The sequence below is a fragment of the Aphis gossypii genome, chromosome 2, assembly GCF_020184175.1.
Source record: "Aphis gossypii isolate Hap1 chromosome 2, ASM2018417v2, whole genome shotgun sequence".
NCBI lineage: Eukaryota > Metazoa > Arthropoda > Insecta > Hemiptera > Aphididae > Aphis > Aphis gossypii.
Window position 1 is genome coordinate 86,702,721 of NC_065531.1, and position 25,748 is coordinate 86,728,468.

The 25,748-nt window shown below is 26.8% G+C and overlaps 1 protein-coding gene across 5 annotated transcripts in view; it reads left to right on the top strand.

Annotated features, from left to right (window-relative positions):
- LOC114119227 (acetylcholine receptor subunit alpha-like) overlaps window positions 1–25,748 on the top strand; it is a 156,407-nt gene that overhangs the window by 45,740 nt on the left and 84,919 nt on the right. For all 5 annotated transcript variants that reach the window (XR_003592016.2, XM_027980742.2, XM_027980729.2 and 2 more), the window contains exons 3-4: window positions 2,255–2,299; window positions 12,966–13,075. Coding sequence is in view for 4 of the 5 variants with exons in the window: in XM_027980742.2 (XP_027836543.1) it covers window positions 2,255–2,299; window positions 12,966–13,075 (155 nt within the window). In the remaining variant the exon portion in view is untranslated. The remainder of the gene's footprint in view (window positions 1–2,254; window positions 2,300–12,965; window positions 13,076–25,748) is intronic.

Consider the following 25,748-nt stretch of genomic DNA (forward strand, 5'->3'; position numbering starts at 1 on the left):
ACAATAAAAAATAATATTTTCATATAGGTTAATAGTTAACCAATCATATTACCAAATAAAAGGTCTATAGACGCTGTCAAGATTTTTTTTGTTATAAATGCATTATATTTAATATAATAAGTTGAAAATCAAGTTGAATGTGTATGGTTTATAAGACACAGCCCGTCGTGGTATACACTCGCAGGTATCATACTTTTCTTAGCTACTTAAAAATGTATCTCTAGAATGGCACGTGTGGTGCATTTCTATAACAAATATAAGTACAATGGAGTATTAGCCTTTAAATTATACACATTGTACTAAATATAAATTGTATTATTCTATTTGTCTGTAGTTATTTTTTTTTCAGTTTTATGAACAATTTTTTTCAATATTTAAAAATCAAACAGCATTATATTTTCAATTTTATGACTATCGATGGAATGTTAAACAAACCAAATTGTAATGTATAATTTAGTTTTATTTATGGGAGTTGCATTAATTTACTTCTACTGTAATATATATACCAATACAATATTTTTTTGTTATTTTGAATAAGAATTATCATTCATTTTTTAGTTATAAGATTTTAATTATTATAACTAGAAGATTTTGTAATTTATAGTCGAAAACATTTTACAATTAAAAATAGCAAATATGCTATTGCAAAAAATTATCTAGCCATTTCAATTCATTGCCAAATAGGGAATGCCAATTCCTTTCAGTTTGATAATTCTTTGACATTTATTCATGTCGGTAAGTTGTTTCTATTCTGTATTCTTGACGTTCGAGTGCATAATATTATTGTTCTACCACGGTTGATTATTATTTGGTGTGTAATTCATAAATGTTTTTAATACACTTACCTTGGGTGTAACCACTATCATGTTCAGTATTATATTATTGAATCTTGATTGGTTCGGGTTTTGGTACTCTGTATTTCTACGATAACACGTGCAATATAATACGATTTGTATAGGTGTGTCGTATTAAAAGCCGACGTGTTATATCCACTATACAGTTAAATACGATATTGAGATTTCCTTTATATCACACTTAGCACTTTTGTTATAACAATTTGTTTATTAAGATAGGTTAGGTTATACCTTTCATGTATTTTAGTTATGTATTTTATTATTGATAAATGGGACGATGATGGTAATTATAACACGATATTGGTTTAATGTCTTTAATGACTAAATTGAAGACATAACCTCTACCGTGATTATATATTTTACTATAGTTACTTATTTGCATATTCTAGTAATATCCTTTAAACATCAATTCACTCAAAATTGACACAAAATCAGCTAAAGTACCGACATTGCTAAATAATATATTTATATATCAAAGAAACTATTATTACTTAATTGAACTTGTATCTAATGTTCATTAAATAAATACTAATAGTACTGATCGATGTGGCTTAAATTGTAATACATTTTAAATATATCTGGATAATTATAAGTACTAAACTAAATAATTTAATGTTTGTGTACTATAATAATTTTAATTGTCTAACTAAACTATCATGCTTTAAACGATAGTAATATGATTTTATGTAACAATAATACGACAAGTAATAATTACGATATTTAGATTAAATAAAGTTTAGTAAATAGTAACATTTTGAAAATCTTGAATAAGTATGGATGATAGTATAAGTTTGATAAGGAAATAAAGAGCAAGCAAATTTAATTAATGGTATAAAATAGATAATCATACGAATATATTCAAATGGTTGAATAACCCATTGAATGAAATATGGATACACAACAGGCATTTATTCAAACTATAAGGGATGGTTTTACGGACCATCGGGGCCTTGTTTAATCGTGTTTTGACAATGAGATCCTGTGTTTCTATTGTTTTTGATTAGCTCTTATAAATCGTCGTAGAAACAGTATACACTCTACTTTTGTTGTGTATTGGTAGTACGTTTCGTTTAAATGATACATTCGTATATTATAATGTGTATTTTAGAACTACTGGCGATTCGGGAGCTTACAATATTTCTAATGTTTCGTGGAATCTTGGTAGGTGGTTTAATAGAACATTAGTTTGCAGATGCATATGAAATGCCTGTCATTTGTTATTCTATTTTATGTACTGTGGTATATTGAAGTATTGAAGTTAAATAATAATAACAATAATTGTTGTCTATTTATTTAAAAACATTAGAAATAAAAATAATATTTTATATTGCATAAACGTATGATATTTTTTTTTTATATCATAACGTGTTTATAATAATTATCCATTTAATTTGTTTCAGAACTTGAAGAATCAGATTATGACCACCAATTTGTGGGTTGAGCAGGTAATGTTTATATTTCCATGATTATTATAACTTATCGATAAAATCAAGGTATTATACGGCCGTTTTATATCTGCAAATAAATCACTACTTGATGAGGATTGTTTTCGTCCCTTAAAAGTCCATGTCATTGTATCGAAGCATGCTGTGATATTCCTATATAGGGCTTTGAAGCCCTCTACTGTCCATCCTTTACTTCACTGTACTGGCAATCAATAAACCCCATTGTATATAATATATACGTATATATTATTTATGTATGGATATATTCTTTTTTTATATAATATATATACTTTTTAAAGGGTGGATATTATGTTTTATTTTTATTTTTATCATTTTCAAAAGAATTCAAGTAAAAAGAAAAAGATCGCTCGCTCTAACGAATGAAAATCATCGAATCATCTACAATCAAAAATTTTTCGGTTTTTGATGATAACCTCATAATTTATTCAATATAGTCATGATGCCTATTATTGCCAGTATAATATATTAACACGAAATATAAATCAAGTTGCGATATCAATTTACAACGCTTAAGTGTTTTCGAGGAATATTTTCACTGCTATTTTAAAATATTTAACTTCAAATACAGTGCATATTCTTGGACGACTACATATTATTTTAAGTATAGAGTTTTTTATACATAATATTATTAATTATTCTATTGAAACACACAAATAATAATCTAAATTCCAAAGAAAGTTAAATAAAAAAATTCAAATTTTAACATTTATAGTATCTAATTAGGTAAACAATATCGCAGCATAGTTAAAAAAACTAATTATTTTCTAAGATAATTGAACAGCTAGGTAACACGTATTAATACGACATATTTATGATAACATATTATCGCAAAAATATGTCATTATTAAAATGTATAATTGGTATAACAGGTGAAATATTTTCTTTACCTAGCAGTCATGTTGATCTATAGGGCATGAAAATAATATTATTTCATAACGTATAACTTACCTGACTAAAATATCATGTTTATGAAGGAATTAATGAACTAAAATTTCCCATTAATTAATAATAGCCAAAAGATAAGATTCCCTCGTAATTATTAGAATGAAAATACCATAGTATTAAATATGCATATGGAAGGTATGTCTGATTTAAATCTGGTGAATAGTCAATAACGAACGTGAAAATATTTAATACTGAGAGTAGTAGTCTAAGATGACGTCCGACTATTTAAATATATGCATATTAAATGGCGTATGTGACAAGTATGTCCTAACTCAGGACAGATGTGCACACTGAGATACGAGTTAACATTCATATTATTAAATAATACATTATGACTTTAACACTATACAGTATACACATTATGTTTTGATAAACTACGTACCTGGGTTAGTTCCTAGAACACGCACACTACAATAGTTATTTGATAATCCTTTACTGTCTGATTATAAAAGAACTGTCTCCTGTTTATATTTATAATACAATATATTTTTTTTAACATATAGTTAATTTATTAATTTTTTTTTTCATGTATTATATTAATTTCCATTATATTATTGTGTTATTATAATCGCATTATTCTATTTCTTGTCATATTCTTTTTTATTTTTAGCTCATTCCATTATATTAAAAACTGTAAATACAATTTTTACTTAAATATTTTTTGTGTAAATAATACCAAACACAGCATTTTCTTTATTGAAATGAATCCATTCAGATAAATAGAAATTAAAATAACAACTTACTGGAACATTTTATAATTCAATAAATAATTGAGTTTAACCTAAATAAAAGACGACGCAATGTCTCAATATTAAAATTATATCGCTATAAACTAAGTAGTTTACTGTAAACTTCTTCCTGTTCCAAAATTGATCTCTTACCCTTACCATCGTATATCGAATATGGGTCATCCATAAGTTTGCCATTAGCGATGCTTGCCTTAACTTTATCACAGTTCAGCTCGTCCCCTTCGATTTCAAAACCAACTTATATAGAATATTATCACACTGTAGTTAAACTGCGATTTTCGTGGTACTTCTTTACATTAAAACTATCAAAACTATTCTTGAAATTCAGACTATAACAATAGTTTAATATTTGGTATTTGCACGAATATTCATTACCCACATGTATTGATCAATTATTTTACAATTAAATAAAGCAATTTGGGTTAAATAATTTGTATTAATAAATACTGTGTCTCCTTCATAATTTTTGTTTAAGTTTTTTTTTAATAGATTTTTTTAAATTAAATAATGCAATCAAAAAAAAAAAATATGAATCATAAACAAAAAAACCTTAAATATAATAAAAATAATAATCACGAATATGCATCTGAAAATAATTACCCAAAGTTCTTTTAATACTAAATGAAAAATCCAAAAAATGGCTAATACATACATTATATATTCGTATTTTATATTAATATTGTATGTTGTAAGAAAAAAAATATTGTATAAATTAATATTTTTTTCGAAATAATCATGTTATAAAATGCTTAAAATTTTTTTTATATGTTTTAAAACTTGTTTTTAATTTAAATTAAACTATGAATTAAATAAATTTCTTAATATTTTTCAAGTATATTATTATAATAGAATTATAGATTGCAGTGAAGAATTAGCTAGTTGTCTTGAAATCTATAAATACAATATCAATTGAAACATATTTTGTGAATTGTGATCTACAATTAAATGAAGAATGTTCGTAAGTTTCAAATACAAATAAGGGGAAAGTTTGAATTATACAATTCTATATATGAACAATGAGAATGCAATAAATTTAAAATAATTTATGAAAGCAATATAACAATAGTAAAAAACTCTTCAAATTAAACTATCCTCAAAATACTGCACTACTGTAGTTATCAATCGTAATTCTAGTTTATCATATTATGTTATAATTGCATAATACTACAACACATAATACAATTTTAACACTTAGAAAAAACATTGATTAAGTAACAGTCACCGGAAGAATACAGTTTAATGGGGTTAAATTAACTATAAGTGATATAATAATACGTATTGTAAGTACTAACGCTTTTTTACTTGTTAATAAATAATGTCTCATTTTCAATTAAATAGTAATATCACTTTGTGCTCAATAATGAAATGTATTAGTAACATTTATTACTAACTGAATTATTGTGAAATAATATATTAATATTATCGACGTCCATGGAAGAAAAATTGAAAGGATAGTCGGCCGCATATTATTATTGGGCTGTCGGGTGAGTGGGACACGTATGAAGCCGTATAAATATTACGCAAAAATTGATCCATGTATACATACATTGGCCTCACCAATCGTACATCACTGTCATCAGTTTCTCGCCGTTGCCCGAATGATAGATTCGTCCACTTAATATTTGCTGAGGGTCTCTGCAACGACGATGTAATGTTGTTTGAACTCGTGTAAAAAATTGTTACCGCGTCTGCGGCGGGTTTTCATCTTCACACTAAATCCCAACCTTCTCCCCACCCGATCCAAATTTATTGTATTTTTGTTTGTTTGTTTGTTTGCTTGTTAGACATGCCTACGTTGTATGTGGAAAGTTGAATTTATTTCGGTGACGTAGATAGAACCGTAGGAAAAGGGGAAAAAAGAAATAACTATATAGGTACACGTCGCATTATCATTACCTATACATTCGATATCGTATTCAGTCACGATAGGCAATACATTTCGGTGTTTCTATTGTTTTGTAACCAATTGATTATTTGAAACTCTTTAAAAACGACTTTTGATCGTATTTTTTGTTTGCCTCCGCCGAGGGCGTATTATTGATACCATCATATTCGACGAATTTAAATGTCTAATAGGATAACTAAAACATACTAAATACTATTAAATATATTAATATTTAAGCCTGTTGAGATGAACTATTTTAAATAAAAATATCAAAAACATAATATATCTTACAGTTTGCAGCAGGATTATAATTACCCAAAATTCACTATATATTTAAACCCATAAATTATTCACGTAAATTATAATTATTTAATGCGTATTATCATTTATTATATGACGCTATTTCATTTTAATAATTAAAAATACAAAAAATAGCATTTTATTTATCGAATTTATGTATTATAAACAGATTATATTATATAGCCAATTTAAAAATGTAATATTTATGTTTATAATATACGAGTAGTTGTTATTATATTATAATTAAAATATCAATAATAATTTACATTTAAGTATTTTCTTTTTACGCAAATAAATTTTAGAAACATATTATTTATTGTTGTCTATTCAATTATGATAATAAATAGTTAAATAAACTCATATTCAAGACATCCAAAAATAACAAAACATGTGACTTAATACCAGTATTGATCTTAAGCTCTTATTTTTACCTTCATGACGCAACGTTTTGAATCTTTATTAATTTTATTAAGATATATTATAATATTAGTTAATGATATAAGATTGTCATTATGTATTTTGAGTTAAAATTTAATAGCAAATAATATTTTCCATGTTATAAATATTTTGATTAATGCAATAAATTACTGAAATCAATCATTGTTGATATCACGACATATATTTGCATAGTAACTAATATGACCCAAGAACTTGATTAAATTTCTGTTTCAGTATTCTAAATAGCTTATTTAAGTGGTTTAAATGTTTTGGATTTATTGAACAGTTGTTAAACTATTTTGACTGCCAATTTAGCAAATTAGTGTTTGTGGCCAAATAAAACGGTGCCTTGTTAAGTGCCACTTACTGAGTGTTTTGCAATATGACTGAAATTAAACTCCAGAAACACATTTTGCATTGTTAAAGTCAGCAATTAACTCAATAGAAAATTTGTTTTATGACTCTTTTAAGTTTCCATTGAATTTACGTTAGAAACTATAACCACTACATTGTTATATCAATAATAATTACAAAATATGTTTTATTTTTATTTTTGATAGTTTAAACAATTAAAACTCGCTCAATCAAAACTTATTTAAAAGGGTAATGTTTGGAAATTAAATATTCGTTACAGTTTCAGGTGAATTCTTCTATAATAAATTGATTAACAGAAATATCAACACAGTGAGTTTTGATATTTAACATATGTCAGTATGAAAAAAGTACGGTTTAGGCCGCTTCAGGAATAAATTTAATTACAAAATTAATTTAGTATAATAATGAATAGTCTAAAAATAAACAATCCAATTTAGGTGTTATTTATATTTTGCTTACATTGTATGGTTTAAATAAATAAATATAATAATAACCTCACACTTTATTTCTATACTTTTTATATCATGTAAAATGTTGTATCATTTTTTTCTATTTTAACAGTTGATATTTTTAAAGAAAATAGTGATTACTTATTTAATTATATCACTATTCAATTAAAATACCCATAATTAATAAATTATTTGATGAAATCAATTAGATGTTGTCTGAGCCTTTGTTTTATTATCAGTAATTTAAGGTATATCTTTATATCAGCTTTACCAAAAATTTTCCTTGTCGCTAATAATTGTTGATTTATTATAAAACAACGAAATACAGAATGGTGAGCGTGAGGGGCATACAACACACGTTACATACCGTAACGTGCCGTTTATATACCTACTTATAAACATATTAATACATAACAATTTTGTTTTGTGTTTTCATAAATTCACCTTAAAACAAAACAAAGCGTAGAAACAAAATAAACCTTTGAAAAAAATAAAAATGTTGTGCATTGTGCAAAACAAATTGTATTATCCGGGTTTTGAAAAATACGCTATTAAATTAAAACGATCATTGTAATATTTTGTTAATAATAACGCTAAACAATAATTAAAACAATATCTCGGTAAACAGTAGGTTATCACATTTATTTTTAATTTGTATGTTTCTCCTATTATTATTGTTGTTTTATGTGATAGAATGAAATTCTCAAAATTGTCACACTTTTGTTATGCCATTTTAACTATTCAACTTCAGAAAGCAGATGCGTGCTGCTTGTGTGTGTGAGTTAAAAAAATAAACAAATAAATAAAAAATAATACTAAACGAAAATAAAAAAAAAAATCAGATAGTGAAGATAAAAAAAAAAAAAATTCTGACATATTATATTATGTCGAATTTTTTGCTGTAGTATTTAATGGGTGGTTGAGTTTCATAAACGACGAAAATCGTCGATGCGTGCAATAGTCATGCCTTATATATTATTATTTTTATTATGCGGTAACACCATCTCGACGTTATTATTTGGGTTTCGTGTGGCGTTCGCGCGTGCAGGATTATTATAGATATCATTTTTCAAGATTCTCGTCAGAAGTGTTAAGTCAAGAGGTGTTTTCTGGTGCGTCGGCTAATTAGTTGACCCGAAAACCACACGCGTCTATCGTTGGGCGCTTCAACTATTTCCCCTTACCCTCAGAACCCTTTCACACCAACGCGTATAACGATTGCTGTAACATTATCGAACGCTCAAATACGGCTGATGCGTGTGCGTTGTCCGACAAATCACACACCGCCCACACATCACTGCACTCACACAATCACTATCGCTGCCAAATATACGATAGCGGCCTATAGCGTGCTGTAAGTCTGAAATAACAGTCATGTAGATAAGATCGGCACTGATGATTGTGCGAATCAAACGAGTCACTGACTAAATGAACTTAGTTTTGTTTAAACTGAAAATATATTATAATATTGAAGTGCTTATTAATTTTATTACCATTCTTATTATTTTTAAAGGATTTGCACTTCTACAACCTGGGACAAAGTACGTGTCGTATTATTATTTATTGTACGTACGTCATTCGTCATATTTCTGTAACAGGCTTCTACAGTTGTTGTCATTGTTTTACGAGGTTATTTTTATTTTCATCTAAATCGTAATATATCAGTATTACACAATTACACGTTATCGATTGTGTTCATCTAACGTCATTTCTTATAGATATATTTAAATTCTGAAGTATAAAAGACATTTTTTTTCGCTAAGTCTTTGGAAACGTTTACGGACAAAACCTGATAGTATTTTCATAAAACGTGATTTGTATGGAAATAAAACATGATATTTTGTTCATAATTATTTAAATGTAAATTTATTACAAAATAAAAAATGAATTACAATATCCATTATATATATATATATATAAAAAAAAAAAAAAATGTAATAATATAATAATGTCATAACGTTATTTGTAACTTTAATATTAATAAAATTCAAAGTAATACAAATACAATAAACTAGATTTAACTTATTACTGTAAGTTTTATAGATTTGAATGAATATAATACATTCAAATACGTACAGCTCTTTTTTGATAAATTTATAATTTTTTAATTTGTATTTTATTATTTTGCATAGTGATATAAAAATAAATGACATATGATATCATTGTCTAATATTTTGTGTCATATTTATCTTAATAGAAAGAATATTTATCATGATACTTTGTGTCAGTATTGTGATCACTTTTTAAAAAACAAAATTTGTATAACGGCGTATTGTATAGGCAATTCAGGTACATGTACATAGTTCATTCTTTCATAAGATGATATTATTTTTCAGAAATTTAAATGTAATGCACACATATTATAACTTACCTAATTGCAATGTTAATATTATATTATTGTTTTCCTAAAGCCTGGTTCAGATTCTCAGATGTCGTGTGTATTTGCCCACTTAATGTTTTGGATTTTAACTATTACAAGGTTATATTTCTATTTTAACAAACAATGGTTTTAATTTAAACACATTTAACTACATAATATACAATAATTATGTTATTTTTGAGTAATTATAATTAAATATATATATATATATATATATATATTTCTATAAAATATTAAGTCGAGGATATAAACATACAATACATGATGTAATTCTATTACAGCTAGAAGCTTTAATGACAATCTTTATGAGAAATAAGATAATAACAATATGATGTTGTATAGTGTGTTCACTTACCATGTAAATTAGAATTATAGAATTTAATCATAAATGTACTAATATAATATCCCACAAAATATATTACATACACGTAATATTTATGCAATCTTTTATCGATCAAGACTTAATAATAAATTATTATTTTATTATTTTAATACCACAATAACACGAATATGATTATAAGTAATGTACTTGTCACTCAGTAACTATACAAGTCCTATATTTTCAAAGAACGTCATTCAAAACTGAGTTTATTAAACCAAGGGAGTAAGTACGACATTTACTACATCATTACTTGAAAGTTATTGCCATACCTTTATGTGTTTTTAACTTTTAGTCTTTTTTTAAACCGTTGAGAAATTCGTATTAGTATTGTCTAGAATTTTAAAAATTTTTTACGCAAAAACTAAGTATATCGTCTATAAATATAAAGTATTATATTCGTGGTTGACTTACATGATCTTAATTTAATTAATTTAAAAATAATTTACTATTTAACAAAACATATCATAGGATAACTAATTTTGGGAATACAATATCCTAAACTTACATAATAGAAATTCTAATTTTAGTTCTTAACAAATTTAATTCTGAATGTAACATCAATTAATTTTATTAAATGTTTTTAATTTTCTGTATTAAATCTTATTCTGCTCTATGATTCTGCTTTATTTCTGTATTATATGATGTATTTTACCTATTCACAGATGGCTTAAAATGAAAATAAATAAATAAATTATACATGTATAGAATTTAATAAAAACAATATAATTTTCTTGTATTACATAATAATAACGTTAATCTATTTATTATATTGAAATACATTGTATCATATTATAATAATTTTATAGCTATATTTATTGTTTATTTCGAATAATTTTTTTTTTCTATATTATGTATAAAATAATTAATTTTACGCGTAATGGCTTAGTATAAAATATATTGTAATAAATAACTGAATTATTTTTGATAATTAATACACTGTAGGTTCATATAGTTTTATAATCGTACACTATAATGAAAAAAAATATAGTATTAATAATAATCCAATTAAAGTGTTTGAATTTGTGTAGAAGTGTTTTTGTAATTATTTTTGATATCAATGTAAATTTAATACTCCATCGCCAACCATGATGTAATGGGTTTTTGCATGTTTATTATCAGGAAATGCGCGTGTTATATAACTTTATAATAATATGCATAGCAAATATATGTTTTTGTGTTTATATTATGTATAGTACCTACCTATTTTGTTTACGGGGTATAAACAGCATCGATATGTCTGATCGCATGATCAAGAACTATAAATATTAAATTTGACAATATATCAGAAAAGTAGGTATAATCAATCAATAGTATATTTTTAAAATAAATATCGGGGTTTACTCTTCTAACTTGAAGAGTATCAAGGTTTTAATATGATTATAAAGGTTTTTATAAAGTGTAAGGAAAACGATGAATATAACATTTATTATTCATGAGTCCCAAAAAGCAATTGAAGAGAATGAATTGGACTAGATATGAGATTTGTAACGAATCTTAATTATTGAATTAAAATCTAAAATTGATCTTATAAAGTCACGATAGAGTGATTTGAGAGATATAGGATTATCAAAATTATTATAGCTTCAAATTAAAAAGTCTAGCATTGGGGATGCTTTATTTTTGATGTAAATATATCATATACATAATATATTGTATAGATATTTCAATGAAAGTTGAATGAAAGAGAAGAGTTCAGATAAACACCTAAAGGCTTCATGTGATTCACTCGATCTAATTTAACTGTATTTAAAAAAAAATATCCGTGTAATCGAATCAAGCGTTTTCTTAACGTTTTATAGTTTCATATATTATTACGTACAGCAGCAGATACTAATTGAATTCACTGTGTTTAATCCGTTACTCGTTAGACAAATCGTATAAACATTATCGTGATAACTACAACAATAATATTAGTATAAGTTTCGAGGTATATATTATTATAATCATAATATCATAATAATTCGAAAATTAATTGGTTTACCGAAGAAGCACTCGCTATAGTCTCGTTTCGATTAGTATACTGAACGTGACCATTTATAAATGAACATACTTTACATGCCTAATTGGTATATACTTATATATTATAAATACATACCATTATTTAATGATACAATAGAAATTTAGGAGAATACATATTTTTATAATCTAATAGAGTATCCATTATTGAAAGGTTTTATTGTAGTATATATATATAAATTAATATTATTCACCAACATTTTATACTTTTTAAGAATTGTTTAATTATAGTAAGTATTAAAATGATATTAAAGTAATTAAATTATTTTATAATTTATGAAAATCATTATTTTTTGACCGCTATCTTTCAAAGATTATTATCTCAAAAATATCTCATTACATTTTGATTAAAAATCATCAACATTTTAAAATTATCTGTAAAACATTTTACAAAGGTAAAAGATGGTTTTCATTAAGAAAAAAAAAATTTTGTCCATCACAGAACATTTTTTAATTGAGAAAAAACTTTAATATTTGTAAGTTTTATAGACTTTCAGATTTTTTTAAAAATTACAATAGGATGTAATTAATCATCATGTAAATGATTGATGAATTAATGATGCTTGTATGTTTTATAAGTTATATTAAATATTATTGGATATTATTCTAAGTTTTTTTGATATATACTAATCCGGACTTCAATTTTAATGAACTCATTTATGATATATTCCTTTACAATATACTACGATTACATTGTATAAAATTGTATAATTGGTTGTGTTTCAGGCGTGGAATGACTACAAATTACAATGGGACCCGAAAGAGTATGGTGGAGTACAAATGCTCCACGTGCCTTCTGATCACATTTGGCGGCCGGATATCGTGCTCTACAACAAGTGAGCGTGTTTATAGTGTTTTGGAGGCGCGCACGTTTGGCCCAAAAATTTGTCCCCTCGCCGTTAAAATTTAATAATAATAATTCATTATTATATGAGCTCTTCTTTTTACGCTCCTACAAAACAGGTGTTATTTACGACCAATACTAACGTTTTGTATATATATATATATATATTATATATATATATATTATATATATATTAGAATACACACACACACATAATCTACATGATGTATAATATGCAGTACGCGTACAACGCAAGCCCACGCGACCGCTCGTTATCGTCTAGCCCCCCCTCCCACCACCGATATATGCGCGTAATATATATTCCAGATTTATTATCTCACAATATGTAATATGTTTACTAACGCTGTTTAATAATAATATATATTATATTGTGTAATTTCTACTATGACTACGACTATACTGTCGCTACTACTGCTGCGGTAGCACATATCGATATTGCAAACCACGTAGCTTTATTATACAGGGTTATTAAAAATTAATGATCTGATGCTTTGTATTAAGCTTCCTAAGTCTTCTGATCATATACGCCATGTGACTACATATTTTTAAAATATTTTAAATATATTCTGTGTATATCAATATTATCATTGGCCACACAGGATCATGGGATGATTTTGAGTATCAACCATATATTGTTCACGAAAACAGAGGAAGTCAAAAAAAAACATTTTAGTTAAAATTATATAAATATAAAAATTTAAATGTATTATAATATATTACTTTAAACACTAAAAGCATATATTACAAGCAAATGAAATCGGACATTTTTAGTAACCCTGTATAGTGTTATTATGCATATTATTATATAATTTATAATAAAGTGACATTAATAACATGTGCATATCGTGTATATTATACAAGTTGTGTGTAATACAAGAATGAAAAAAAAAAATGTTTTGTCAAATGTGTGTGTGTTTTTTTTATCTTGTGGAGTTTTGATACTCCCGACATCCCCACCGTCACTGTCGATGATCACAATGCACGAGTATGCGTATTCCCTCGTGGACGACAAACGGAATGCATAACATAAACACATTAGGATATATATATTATTCACTACATTATACCTAAACTAAAATAATACTGCTGCAGGTACAATTATTAAATAATTTAGTATGACATTATTATTAAAAAAATATGTATATACATAATACTATAATATGATAATAATATTGCGTGAACAAATCTATCTCTACCGCCACCGCCACAGCCACTACAACCAGCTCTATGCAATATTGATGCGTACCCTTTGATTGGTTGAATTTACCTATGTACATTATATAAGATACGTTGTACTATTTTAAAGTCATGAATTTCAATTATATTAGTTTTACAACTTAGAAACGGACATTTTTTGTGAATAATGTTACGCTTCTGAAATATCTATCGACTTTTTTTTTTATTATTATTACTATTTATTAGAATACGCTCAAGGGTATTTAGTACAGATGATTATGATGATAAATATTTCATACTTAAGAATTTAATAATAACGATTATTATAAGTAATCTGATTGTGATTAAAATGTACAGTTATCTTATTGAATAGTTTAAAAAACTACGATAATGGTATACCAATAATAACTTATTATTAACTATAATAGTTAGTTAAATATTTAAAACTGTTTATAGGTGAAACAAATATCCAAAATATTAGCTTTGTTCTGAAATTTAAAGAAGGAATTGATATATTAATTTGGCTGTTGAGGAAACAATCGTTGATCAATTCATTTAAAATATTTTATTATTTTATATAATTTTTTTTAGTGTAGTTTAGATATTTAAATTCCTCCAATGATAATAATATATTATTAAAAAAAATATGATTTTTTACATCCTAGGTGTAGATTAAATTTATATTATCCAATTGTATGCATCAAGTTCATGCCTCATGTGCTACATATTACGTCTATGCTCATAATACTATATATACGATAATAGTCGATAAAATTCAATCGGCTTGAAAACTACTTTTTTATAGCTACAGTCGACTCTCGATAATTCAAACCTTCGATAATTCGAAACCTTCGGTAATTCGAAGTAAATACTCGGTTCCTTGAAAACCACGCGGTAATTCGAACAAAAACAATGCATTTAAGTACACTTGGTAATTCGAAATTAAATTTTGGGAAAACTGGCCACTAACACTTGACAATTCGAAGTATCATTCGTTTAATGCTCGGAAATTCGAAGTATATTCACCAAATGTATTTTATCTGTATTCTTATAATCTTTTTATTAATAAATACTATACAATCGTGTAGAAATTTAGATTATTATTGTCGATAACTATAGAATATTATTGTAAGAACCTTATCGTTTTATTTCTTAATCGTCTCTAATCGTAATTTAACTCGTCGAGTCGTCGATAGCCGTCAGCCGAATGTAGTTTTATTTTAGTTTCGTTTGGTCGGTTGTAAAGTCAAGTTCATGTGATGAGTGCGTCTAATTCTAAAAAATACAAATCTTTGACGATTTCGGAAAAAAAACAATTAATTGAAGCGGTTGAAAGAGGTGACAAAAAAACCGAAGTGGCTAAGACATTTGACATTCCTTTAAGTACACTGTCTACGATTTTGAAGGACAAAAATAAAATCATCACAGCGTCATCAAGCGGTGGTCGGAAACGAAACAGTAAAGGTGAGCATCCAAGACTAGAAGAGTGTTTAGTACAATGGGTTAGGCAATGCAGAGGGCAAAATGTGCCTGTAAGTGGCCTCTTACTCAAAGAAAAGCAAAATCATTCGCCAAAGAGTTGGGCATCCCGTTTTTCTCAGCTAGTGATGGATGGTTAACGAATTTTAAGAAAAGAAACGGTATTGTTTTCAAAAAAATTTGTGGAGAAAGTTCTAGTGTTGACGATAACGTGTGTTCAGAGTGGCATCGTAAACTTTCAACTTTGTTAAAAAATTACGAGCCACGAAACGTGTTCAACACAGATGAAACCGCTCTATTTTTTAAATGTTTACCAGATAAAACTTTCACTTTTAAAGAAGAAAAATGCCACGGCGGGAAACATAGTAAAGACAGGTTAACGATTTTATTAGCAGTAAACATGGACGGCTCCGAAAAGTTAACTCCACTCCTCATAGGAAAAGCTGCCAAACCTAGGTGTTTTAAGGGCATACGTTCATTTCCTATAACTTATCGTGCAAATAAAAAGGCATGGATGACGACAGAATTATTTAATGAATGGTTGTTTTCACTCAATGAAGATATGAAAAAACAGGAACGAAAAATTCTACTGTTTTTAGACAACTGTACAGTTCATAATAACCCCCCAACTTTAACTAATATAGAACTTCAATTTTTTCCTCCTAACACCACATCGAAGTTGCAACCACTCGACCAAGGTATAATTAAGAATTTTAAAACTTTTTACCGTCAAGAAGTTGTAAAGAATGTTTTGGAATGCATTGAAAGTGAACAAACGCCAAACATTAGTGTATTGACTGCTATGATATTTGTTGATAAGGCATGGAAAAAAGTGGCTCCTTCTACGATACTCAAGTGTTTTAAAAAATCGGGATTTACCATAGAAATTCAAGAAACAGAAAACGACCAGTTGAATATTGAATCGATACAATGGAATTCCCTGCCAACTCAAGAAAATGTATCTTTCACTGATTATGTCAATGTAGATGAAGATGTTGCTGTATGGGGAGTCCTCTCTGACGCCGACATTTTGGAAAATACATTAAGCATTGATGAAGACAATGAAGATGACACAAGTCCTCTACCTCTTGTGACTTTAAAAGAAGCCAGTTCATCCTTGGAAAAATTACGAAATTTTTCGCTGCAGTCAGAAGTCACTGTTGAGGTTTTTGATGCTTTATTTACTATAGAAAATACTATTGAAAAAATTAAGCTAAATTCAATGAAGCAGAAAACCATAACAGATTTCTTTAAAAAATAATAATCTTTTATAATAATAATAATAATTAAAAATGTTAAAATTAACAATAAATAACTCTAATATGTATGTCGTGTCACCTAATTTACTGAAATAATTAATATGTATGTATGTATGTACAATAATAAAAAACAAAATTTTTTTCTTAACTCTCTATAATTCGAATTTTTTTTTACCCTCTCGTTATTTCGAACTACTCAACAATTCGAACTCTCGGTAATTCGAAGTTTTTCAGCAGTCCCGTCAATTTCGAATTATCGAGAGTCGACTGTACATACATAGTAGAATGAAATATTGATAGACTAGCGTTGGGTATAAATACTATAGTGTTATGCTCTGTAAATGTTGGACGCTTGACTAATATTCTTTTGAAGTCCCTATTGTTTTATTTTCATCTCCAATAACCATATATTATACGTTTTTACATCATATTATTTTGAAAACGAATACCAAGTGCAGTTTTCAAAATGTGGATCGTCATGTTTTATAGATTCTATATGCTTAAACTTTCTATGTGAACTCTATAAGTTTCAACATACCTGCGCATTTTTCAGTCAAAAATATCATATAATACACTAGTATATGTTTAATTTGGTCTAAAATTGATTTAATCATTTATAAAAAAAATAATTAATTGTTTTAATAAAATTAGCTTACATAAAATGAAAACGTAACAACTTTATTAGTAAAACTGATTTTCCCTTCTGTCGTGTAACGCAACATAAAACACAAGTTGTGTTTATTGTGTACTCGTATTATTTATATAATATAATAATAATAAATTAATATGACCAAAGGTTTTTGTACTTCGTTTTTAGTAAGTACTATGTGCAATAAACATACATAAATTGACGTATTTAGTTTTCGTATTGGAGCTATATTATTTTATTATATACCAATAATTGACGTTGGTAGACGACCTTTGCGGCTACACGCGGTCATGTGGGATTCCGGGGTTATTGACAAATTTCAATAATTAATTTCTCATGGGTATTGGTACCTGATAGACGATAGCCATCGATCCACATTTACATAAATAACTATTATTCTAAAAAAACAATACACTATTGACTACTCCGGTATACCGGCACTATGTATTGTATTATTGTGCACTAAATGCCTAAATTACAAAGAAATCAAAACATTTCCAATAAATGCATAATAGCTCGCGGTTCCATAAGATAGAAATAATTACAAAGTTTTTCAAGTGATAAATAATAGCATAACTATGTACAAGCATTAATCGTTTGTATAAGTGAACTTAAATTTTATGTTAAGGAAACTAATGCTTACATTATTAGATATTACTTGGTTACTTGAGATTTTCATAGACGCTTTTAAACAGATGCACTTAGGAAACGTTTACATTAACATAACTGATTGTATGCTATATATATTTATTATCATTGCAAAGTATATAAACGCATTGTTCAATGTATTTGATAGAGAGGATTGATAGTGTTTTGTGTGACGCAATCAATTCAAACAATACGCATTTGGTGTATAGTAAGAACCACAATATCGCCGTGCACTTAATACACAGTTATATACACTTATACGTACAGTTTATTGAAATTTACCAACATTCATTTTATAGTGCTTGAAACTATGCGAGGAAAGCAAAAGTTAAATATTATATTATAATAAATTAAACATTTTAATGATGTGTAACTTAAATTTAATTTTATGAGATATATATTTTAACTTATTAATGCTATATGATACAACTACGAAAAGGTACGTTCCATTCTCATTCGTTGCCTGTTTCATTAAACATGTTATAACTACTTATAAGTAACAAAATTTTATGCATACAAGGAGAAGCGACAAGAAACGGGTATATCCACTATTCCGTTAAAAGCTGTTAACTCCGGAAATATTTAACAGCTGATTCTAAAATGGATATACTATTATAAAGCATATATATATATATATATAAACAAATAACTTGAACAAAAGTGTAAGTTAAAGTATAAAATCGATAGCCCGTGGATAAATAAAAATAAAATACAATTAATAATCACAACACTTATTTATTAAAATTCATTAAAATGATTATCTTAAGCATAGATGTATTATTGTTAGGTACCTCCACATTCATATTATTACCTTATGATTATCGATGGTTTAAAAAGTAAGGTACTTATTTTTATAAAACTTATTGTTTACACTCACTTTGTTTTACTTTTAAGAGTTCCCCGTGAAAAGTCGCACGCAATACAGTTTACAAACGAACTGACCACTCAAATAGACTGAACCAAGAAATAACAATCACTAAGATAAAAACGTTATTTCAGTGAACACGCAATGTTCGATGATTCCAATAGACAATTATTGTTATTGCTGTAAAAAGCTATTTTGTAAAGTTTCCAAAATTTCAAACTGTTTTTATCGATCACAATACGACAATAGGACATATTTTTAGTATAGTTGTTATATTATTCAATATTCACTTAAAGGTATTAGATAATTTACGATGTTAGATAGAAGTAAAAATGCTATTATAACTGATACGAACCATAATAATTTTGATTTTATGGATATTGTTGACAATTATTAGTTATACATAGTTTTATACAATACTTTTGACTGATCATTTTATAAAAACAAAACTAAATAAAAACACATTTTTTTAATAGAATTATAGAAAATTTATCGTTTCAAAAATGCCACTCCCCTAAAAGATTTATGATATGCTCATAATGCATGTATTTCAGTTTTGACACAACGGAGGATTGTTAGAAATTCTAATACGAATAACATAATGATATATTTCATGATATCAAAAACCACCATCCGTTCGACGATGGTCAAAGCAACGACGCGTATTATCTTCTCAATTTTTATTTCACGGTAATGTTAATGCGCAGCAAATAGTGCGTGTTGACTAGCAGACAAAATTATATGATATATATATTGAGTAAATCATCGATTATATTCATTGCTTTCCCTATTTCTTTTTTTTGAATTACGAATTCATTAAAATTCTAATTTTTGAGATATCTAGGCATACTTATGGCCATATTTTCAAGAGGTTTTTTGTATTGATTAGGGAGTGTTTTGTTGCGATATACACTTCTGTTTTTTTTTTTACTGTAAATAATTTAATGAATATTGAAAAAAAAAATGATGTAATAATGTAAGTACTCAATTCGTCAATCTGACAAATAGTGTTTCAGTTATTAAAATGATTATATTAAGGATTATAATCCTTAAAAATAATTCTATAAACACATAAAATAGGCTTAGTATTAAATGTAGAATTTATTAAACTTAGACCATTTTTATAAGTTATAAATATTGATAGATTTATATTAATTAGTAAAACTTTCAAGTTATTTTAGCCTAAGAATGCTTAACAATGTTAAATAATTCGAAAACTATTCGTTCAAAATTTTGATTATAATACGTCAACATCTTCAGAAAAATTATTGACTAAATTATTTACTATGAAAATAGGATCGTCTTTTGAATAACAGAATTTTGTATCTTCGTTACATATTACTCGAGTAGCACAACAAACCTCAACAATTTGAAAATATAGTCTTAATGTATACTTAAAAATTCCGAAAATTATATATTGAATTCCTACATAATGAAATGAGAAAAAGGAGATGAACATACTTATAGTAAACCACCCTGTGTATACCTATACACGCATGCATTCATATTTCATATATATATATAAAAGTACATGGTATAATATATAATATATACTTTATACCCAATATATACGTGTTGAAGTCGAGACGATAACGAAAAACCGCCTACACATGGTTTGGCCCGGTGGATGTACGGTCGTAAATATTAATTCCACTTTTTCGTATAAATACGTATAGCTGTACGTATTACGTATCCTATATATGTATAATATGTTACATAGTACCTCTTGTGCATAAATAAATATATATATATATACAATATACATATATATTATATCTATGCACACGTGCGAGTGTATACCTCGCGTAATAATTTATATATCATTATAAAGTATATTTTCAGAGCCGAGGGATGGCACCGTTTGGTCCTAGGCCAATTTAACGCAGGCACACGCGTAATATTATGTTATTATAATGTTAGACTAGCATTATTGTTTGGCTTTTGATAGATGTCGACCAAAAGCCGTTCCGTTTAAACGCGTATTCTCGCACGCATAATATAATGTACATTATCTACCAGCAATACTACTATAATTATCATTATTATTGTCGTTATTGTACTCGAATCGGTTTCGTCGAGTAGTTAGATGTCGTACAACATAATGATACAGGCCGACCATTATTCGAACAAAGTAATAATATCGCAGGGATCGCGCGTGTCGTGTTCGAGCCGGTTACTAAACCAACTTTTATATTATAATATAATAATTCATAAGATATTCCTATTATATACGAGGGACGTGATTATGGTGCACGGCGTGTATTCTTTTGTGTACGATCCGATCTTCTAATAATTTATGTTCGTATTCGGAACGGGTAAACTTCCATTTTATAATAGTATATATAGGTAGTTACGTAATTTTCTTGACGGTGATATTATTTCGCGCTTATTCTGCGAGTGGCATTTTGCATCTGACGCGTTTTAAATCTTGAGAAAAAAATTACTTAAGCCTATTATAGCTCGTAACGTGATATTTCAAACATCCCGGGTTCTACTTTTCTTCGCGTTGGTTTCAAAATCATTTTGTTCGCACGGATCACTCCGTTTAAGTATAATTACACAAGGTGAAAATAATAAAGTACTTAGGGCAATCCGATGAATCTGTTGACAAATTATTGCGTAACGTTCTGGCAAGACAGAAATTTAAATATTATGATTTATGGTTTCAACAAAAACTTTACAACATGAGAAGTTTAAACTATTATGCAGATATAGCGGACGGATTATTTACACACTTAATAAGTTTTAAGATGTTTTCACTCAATCTTCTTTATGATAAATAAATACTAAACAGGAAAACTGATACGTTAAAAGGATTTTTATTAAATCCTAATCTACATAATAATATTAAGAAATAACTGGATAACCACAACAAGTTAAATAAGAAAGAATTTATTATTAAATTACATATAACAAAGAATTTGAGTTCAAATCTCCCATACACAAACAATATTAAAGCATAGTAGTTATAAACTATAATGAACTTTGTTTGATTTTACAATTATTTAAAAAAAAATGAACATACTGGAATCAACAATTTATTACATTCAAAATAATGTTGAAAAAAAATGAAGTATAGCTTGTTACACATTTTTTTGAACTAACCTACAGATACAAATCATTAAGCACACAGCTTATTTCATTCATTCTTCAAATTAAGTAAATATACTTAATTATTATACATAACACATTTTAATTTCCATGGTTAAACAGTAATAATGAAATATATCAATACTTATTTTACCAGAAAAATACACTTTCAATACATTAATAGTATAAAATAATAATTATTTATTTTATTTCCTGAAAGGTGCACACAGTAATAACTCTAGTAACATATTTTTAAGTTTATTTTAATCATAAAACATATTTTAATAACCAACAAGTAAAAAGTGACTATTTTCGCTTTTTATGTCAAGTGTAATCGTTTTTGCGCTGTAACATTTCGTTGCTACATTTTGTATACTAACACAATGTTAATAGCTATCGATAAAGAAATGCTGATACTCCCAACCACTAGTTTGAACATCGACAAGTAGAAAATAATAATATTATCATAACGTAAGATAAATACAGACACAATTTAATCTTGAGTGAATTTTTTCATTGATGGTAGTAATAATAATAAGAACCGTATATTATTTTTAAGAATCATATTAAAAGTTTAATTTTGTTTATTGTTATTAATTATGTTCGTTTTGCTGGTGGCAAGCTCAACCATTATAAAAATTCAATTCAATCGACTTATCCCATGTTTGCAGTTTTTCTGTCCACAGCGTTTCCGTTTTGTTTCGACCGTCACGAAAATAAATTGGTCCACTTTTGCCACAAATATCTTATGTCACTTTATTATTATTATTATTATTATCTTTACGGATGTGACGTCCATTAACCAAACAGACGGTTTTCTAATGAAATAAAAAGGCACAAAATAAAAATAAAAACACCAATTCAATACCCTACCTCACTCTCTGTAACTAGCTCATTCCAGTATGATGATAATAATAATAATGGATTTAATAAAATGACCCCTTGGATATAAGACCCATGCGCGTAACCCTATGAGTAGTACGTGACTGTGTCTTGTACGCGTAAAAAAATACTTTTCCAAGATGATATAAAATATAAAAATATGAAACGGTTGAAGCCGCTGAAATTAGTCCCCCGCGTACTTATATAAGGGTTGATTTTATCAAAACTATTTTTTCCTCTGTCGAGCAAGTTGCGAAATCGGTCCTCGGAGAAACAACGCTTATGAAATAGAAGCTAAGACGTTATAACTCAATAGCTTATACAAGTATAGGAAATGTTGTGGTAGAGATTTTCTGGTGGACGTTTAAAGTACTATTGTTCATTAAATGTTATCAAATAATATTATGTCAACTTGGGAGTGATAATTGTTATTCTTAATTATGTCAATAAAATATATATTCAATGTAGTATATATAAATTTAAAAAAATATACATAAATTCCACACAAGCTATTTAACTATATTTGTGATATAGAAAATAATAGTAACATAATATTTATAATTATATTCACTATACTTACATATGAAATTAAAGAAATTAATCAATATTATAAAAAAAATTGTAAATTATTCATCATTTATTACGTATCACAAGCTTTTGATGGTTACGAAATCCATTTTTTTTTTTGCAATAATCGACATATTTTTTAATTAAATTATATTAATATAAATTATATATTTTTTTATGGTTAGTTTTTATTATGATTTATATTACACATATAACTGTATCATTCAAGTTCACTTAATTAATACGATAAAATCAACTTTCAATTTGAAATATGTGTTTTACTAAAACTCTTAAAACACTAAAGGTTGAAAGTTTTTATTGTAGAAAAATACATTATTTTGTTTTATTAAAAAACTGCGATCCTTTAACAAAAGTCACCATTGTTTTTATTTTGAGCCTTTATTGGTACGCTTTTTTTCTTTTTTAAAAATAATAATATATTTGGATGAAATCCAAGTTAAAGTTTTTTATTTTTATTTTTATGAAACTTTTAAATAAATATGGATACAATAGGATTTTTATTTTAGAAATAATCTCATTATCAGTGATCGATAATAATTATACAACAAAATCAATCATTGGTATCTGAACTATGGAATGATATTTTGTTTCCTTTAGATATTTCTGATAATTTAATTCCTGACTCCTTTCAATTATATTTTTTACAACGATCATATTAGTAAAAAATTTGGCTTACTTACCGATTTTTAGTAAATATTAAAAAAAAATATGTAGCAGTATTATGCAGAGTTCCGTAATTGAACAACTAGTTGACTGTTATAGGAAACTACCAATTTTTAAAATTAATTATTATTTTTAATTTTTTTTAAAATACTTTATTGATATGATTCTTAAGTTTCCATTTCATTATAATTAAGAAATATTGCTAGCTTTAGACTCAATACTCTCAGTGCAATATATTAATCAAGGTCTATAAAAATAAAATAGAACATAAAAATTAACTGTGCAGTCAATGTATTTTATTGTCAAGACTATGTTATGACTTATGGCTAAAAATATCAGATAATAATATAATACTTTACAGTATTCAATAAGTATAATGAACATGTGCAATATAACAACATAATACATCAATATAATGTGTGTAAAGTTTAATATATTTTATTTTAATATATTTTTTATGTATTCCTTAAAAATAAAGACAAATTTGTATTGTTTTTGTTTATACACAAGCATTATATTTGCATATTATTAAACTCAGTTTAACTGTATAATGACCAGCTTAATTTTAATAAAGTCCTTTTTCCGTTATTATTTTCTCATATATGATATATTTAACTCCTCCTTTTCCCTGTCCTACCATTTCCTACTTTCGAACGCCTCTTCACGCGTTTTAGTTTTACCGCATACATAATTAATTGGCCAACAGTGTGCGCGTCAGTTACCATGCAGAGAAACTGGAAGAATGGAAGCTATTAATTTGCGGCAGAAACGAAACAGCCTCAGAATTTTGCGCCTAACAGTCGTTGTCGGTGTGTGCGTATTTGTGATCAGAATTCGAACAAAAATGAGGTATTGTAAAGTTTACCGAAGTGTTTTTATGTACTGAATTTTTATGGTAGCGTTAAACAATCATAATGGAGAAAAAAACAGATAAATCCGATCACATAAACGTTCTCATGCGTGTATTATGTCATAGAAATGTGTATCTCAAAAGAAAATATTATTTCTGATAAGTTTTTTTTTCTTTAAGAAGCTAGACTTTAAAAAGAATGAAACACATTGGTAAAAAGCCAAACACTTCCGGTTATTTTTTTCTCCTTATATCAGCGTATATAGTAAAGGAACTACTTGGATTTTATGCACATCAATCATTGCACATTAAGAGAGGTAGTATAGATAGATATTTAAATGAAACTCTTTCGATAAAACAAAACGTCACTCAATGCGTTGACAAAGTGTATCTGCCGTTTAGTGTGTCTCGTGAATTGGCATATTAAAGTGCACATGATGACACGTCAATTGTTTTTATTTCACAGTGATTGTCAAAACCATCCGAATACAAAAA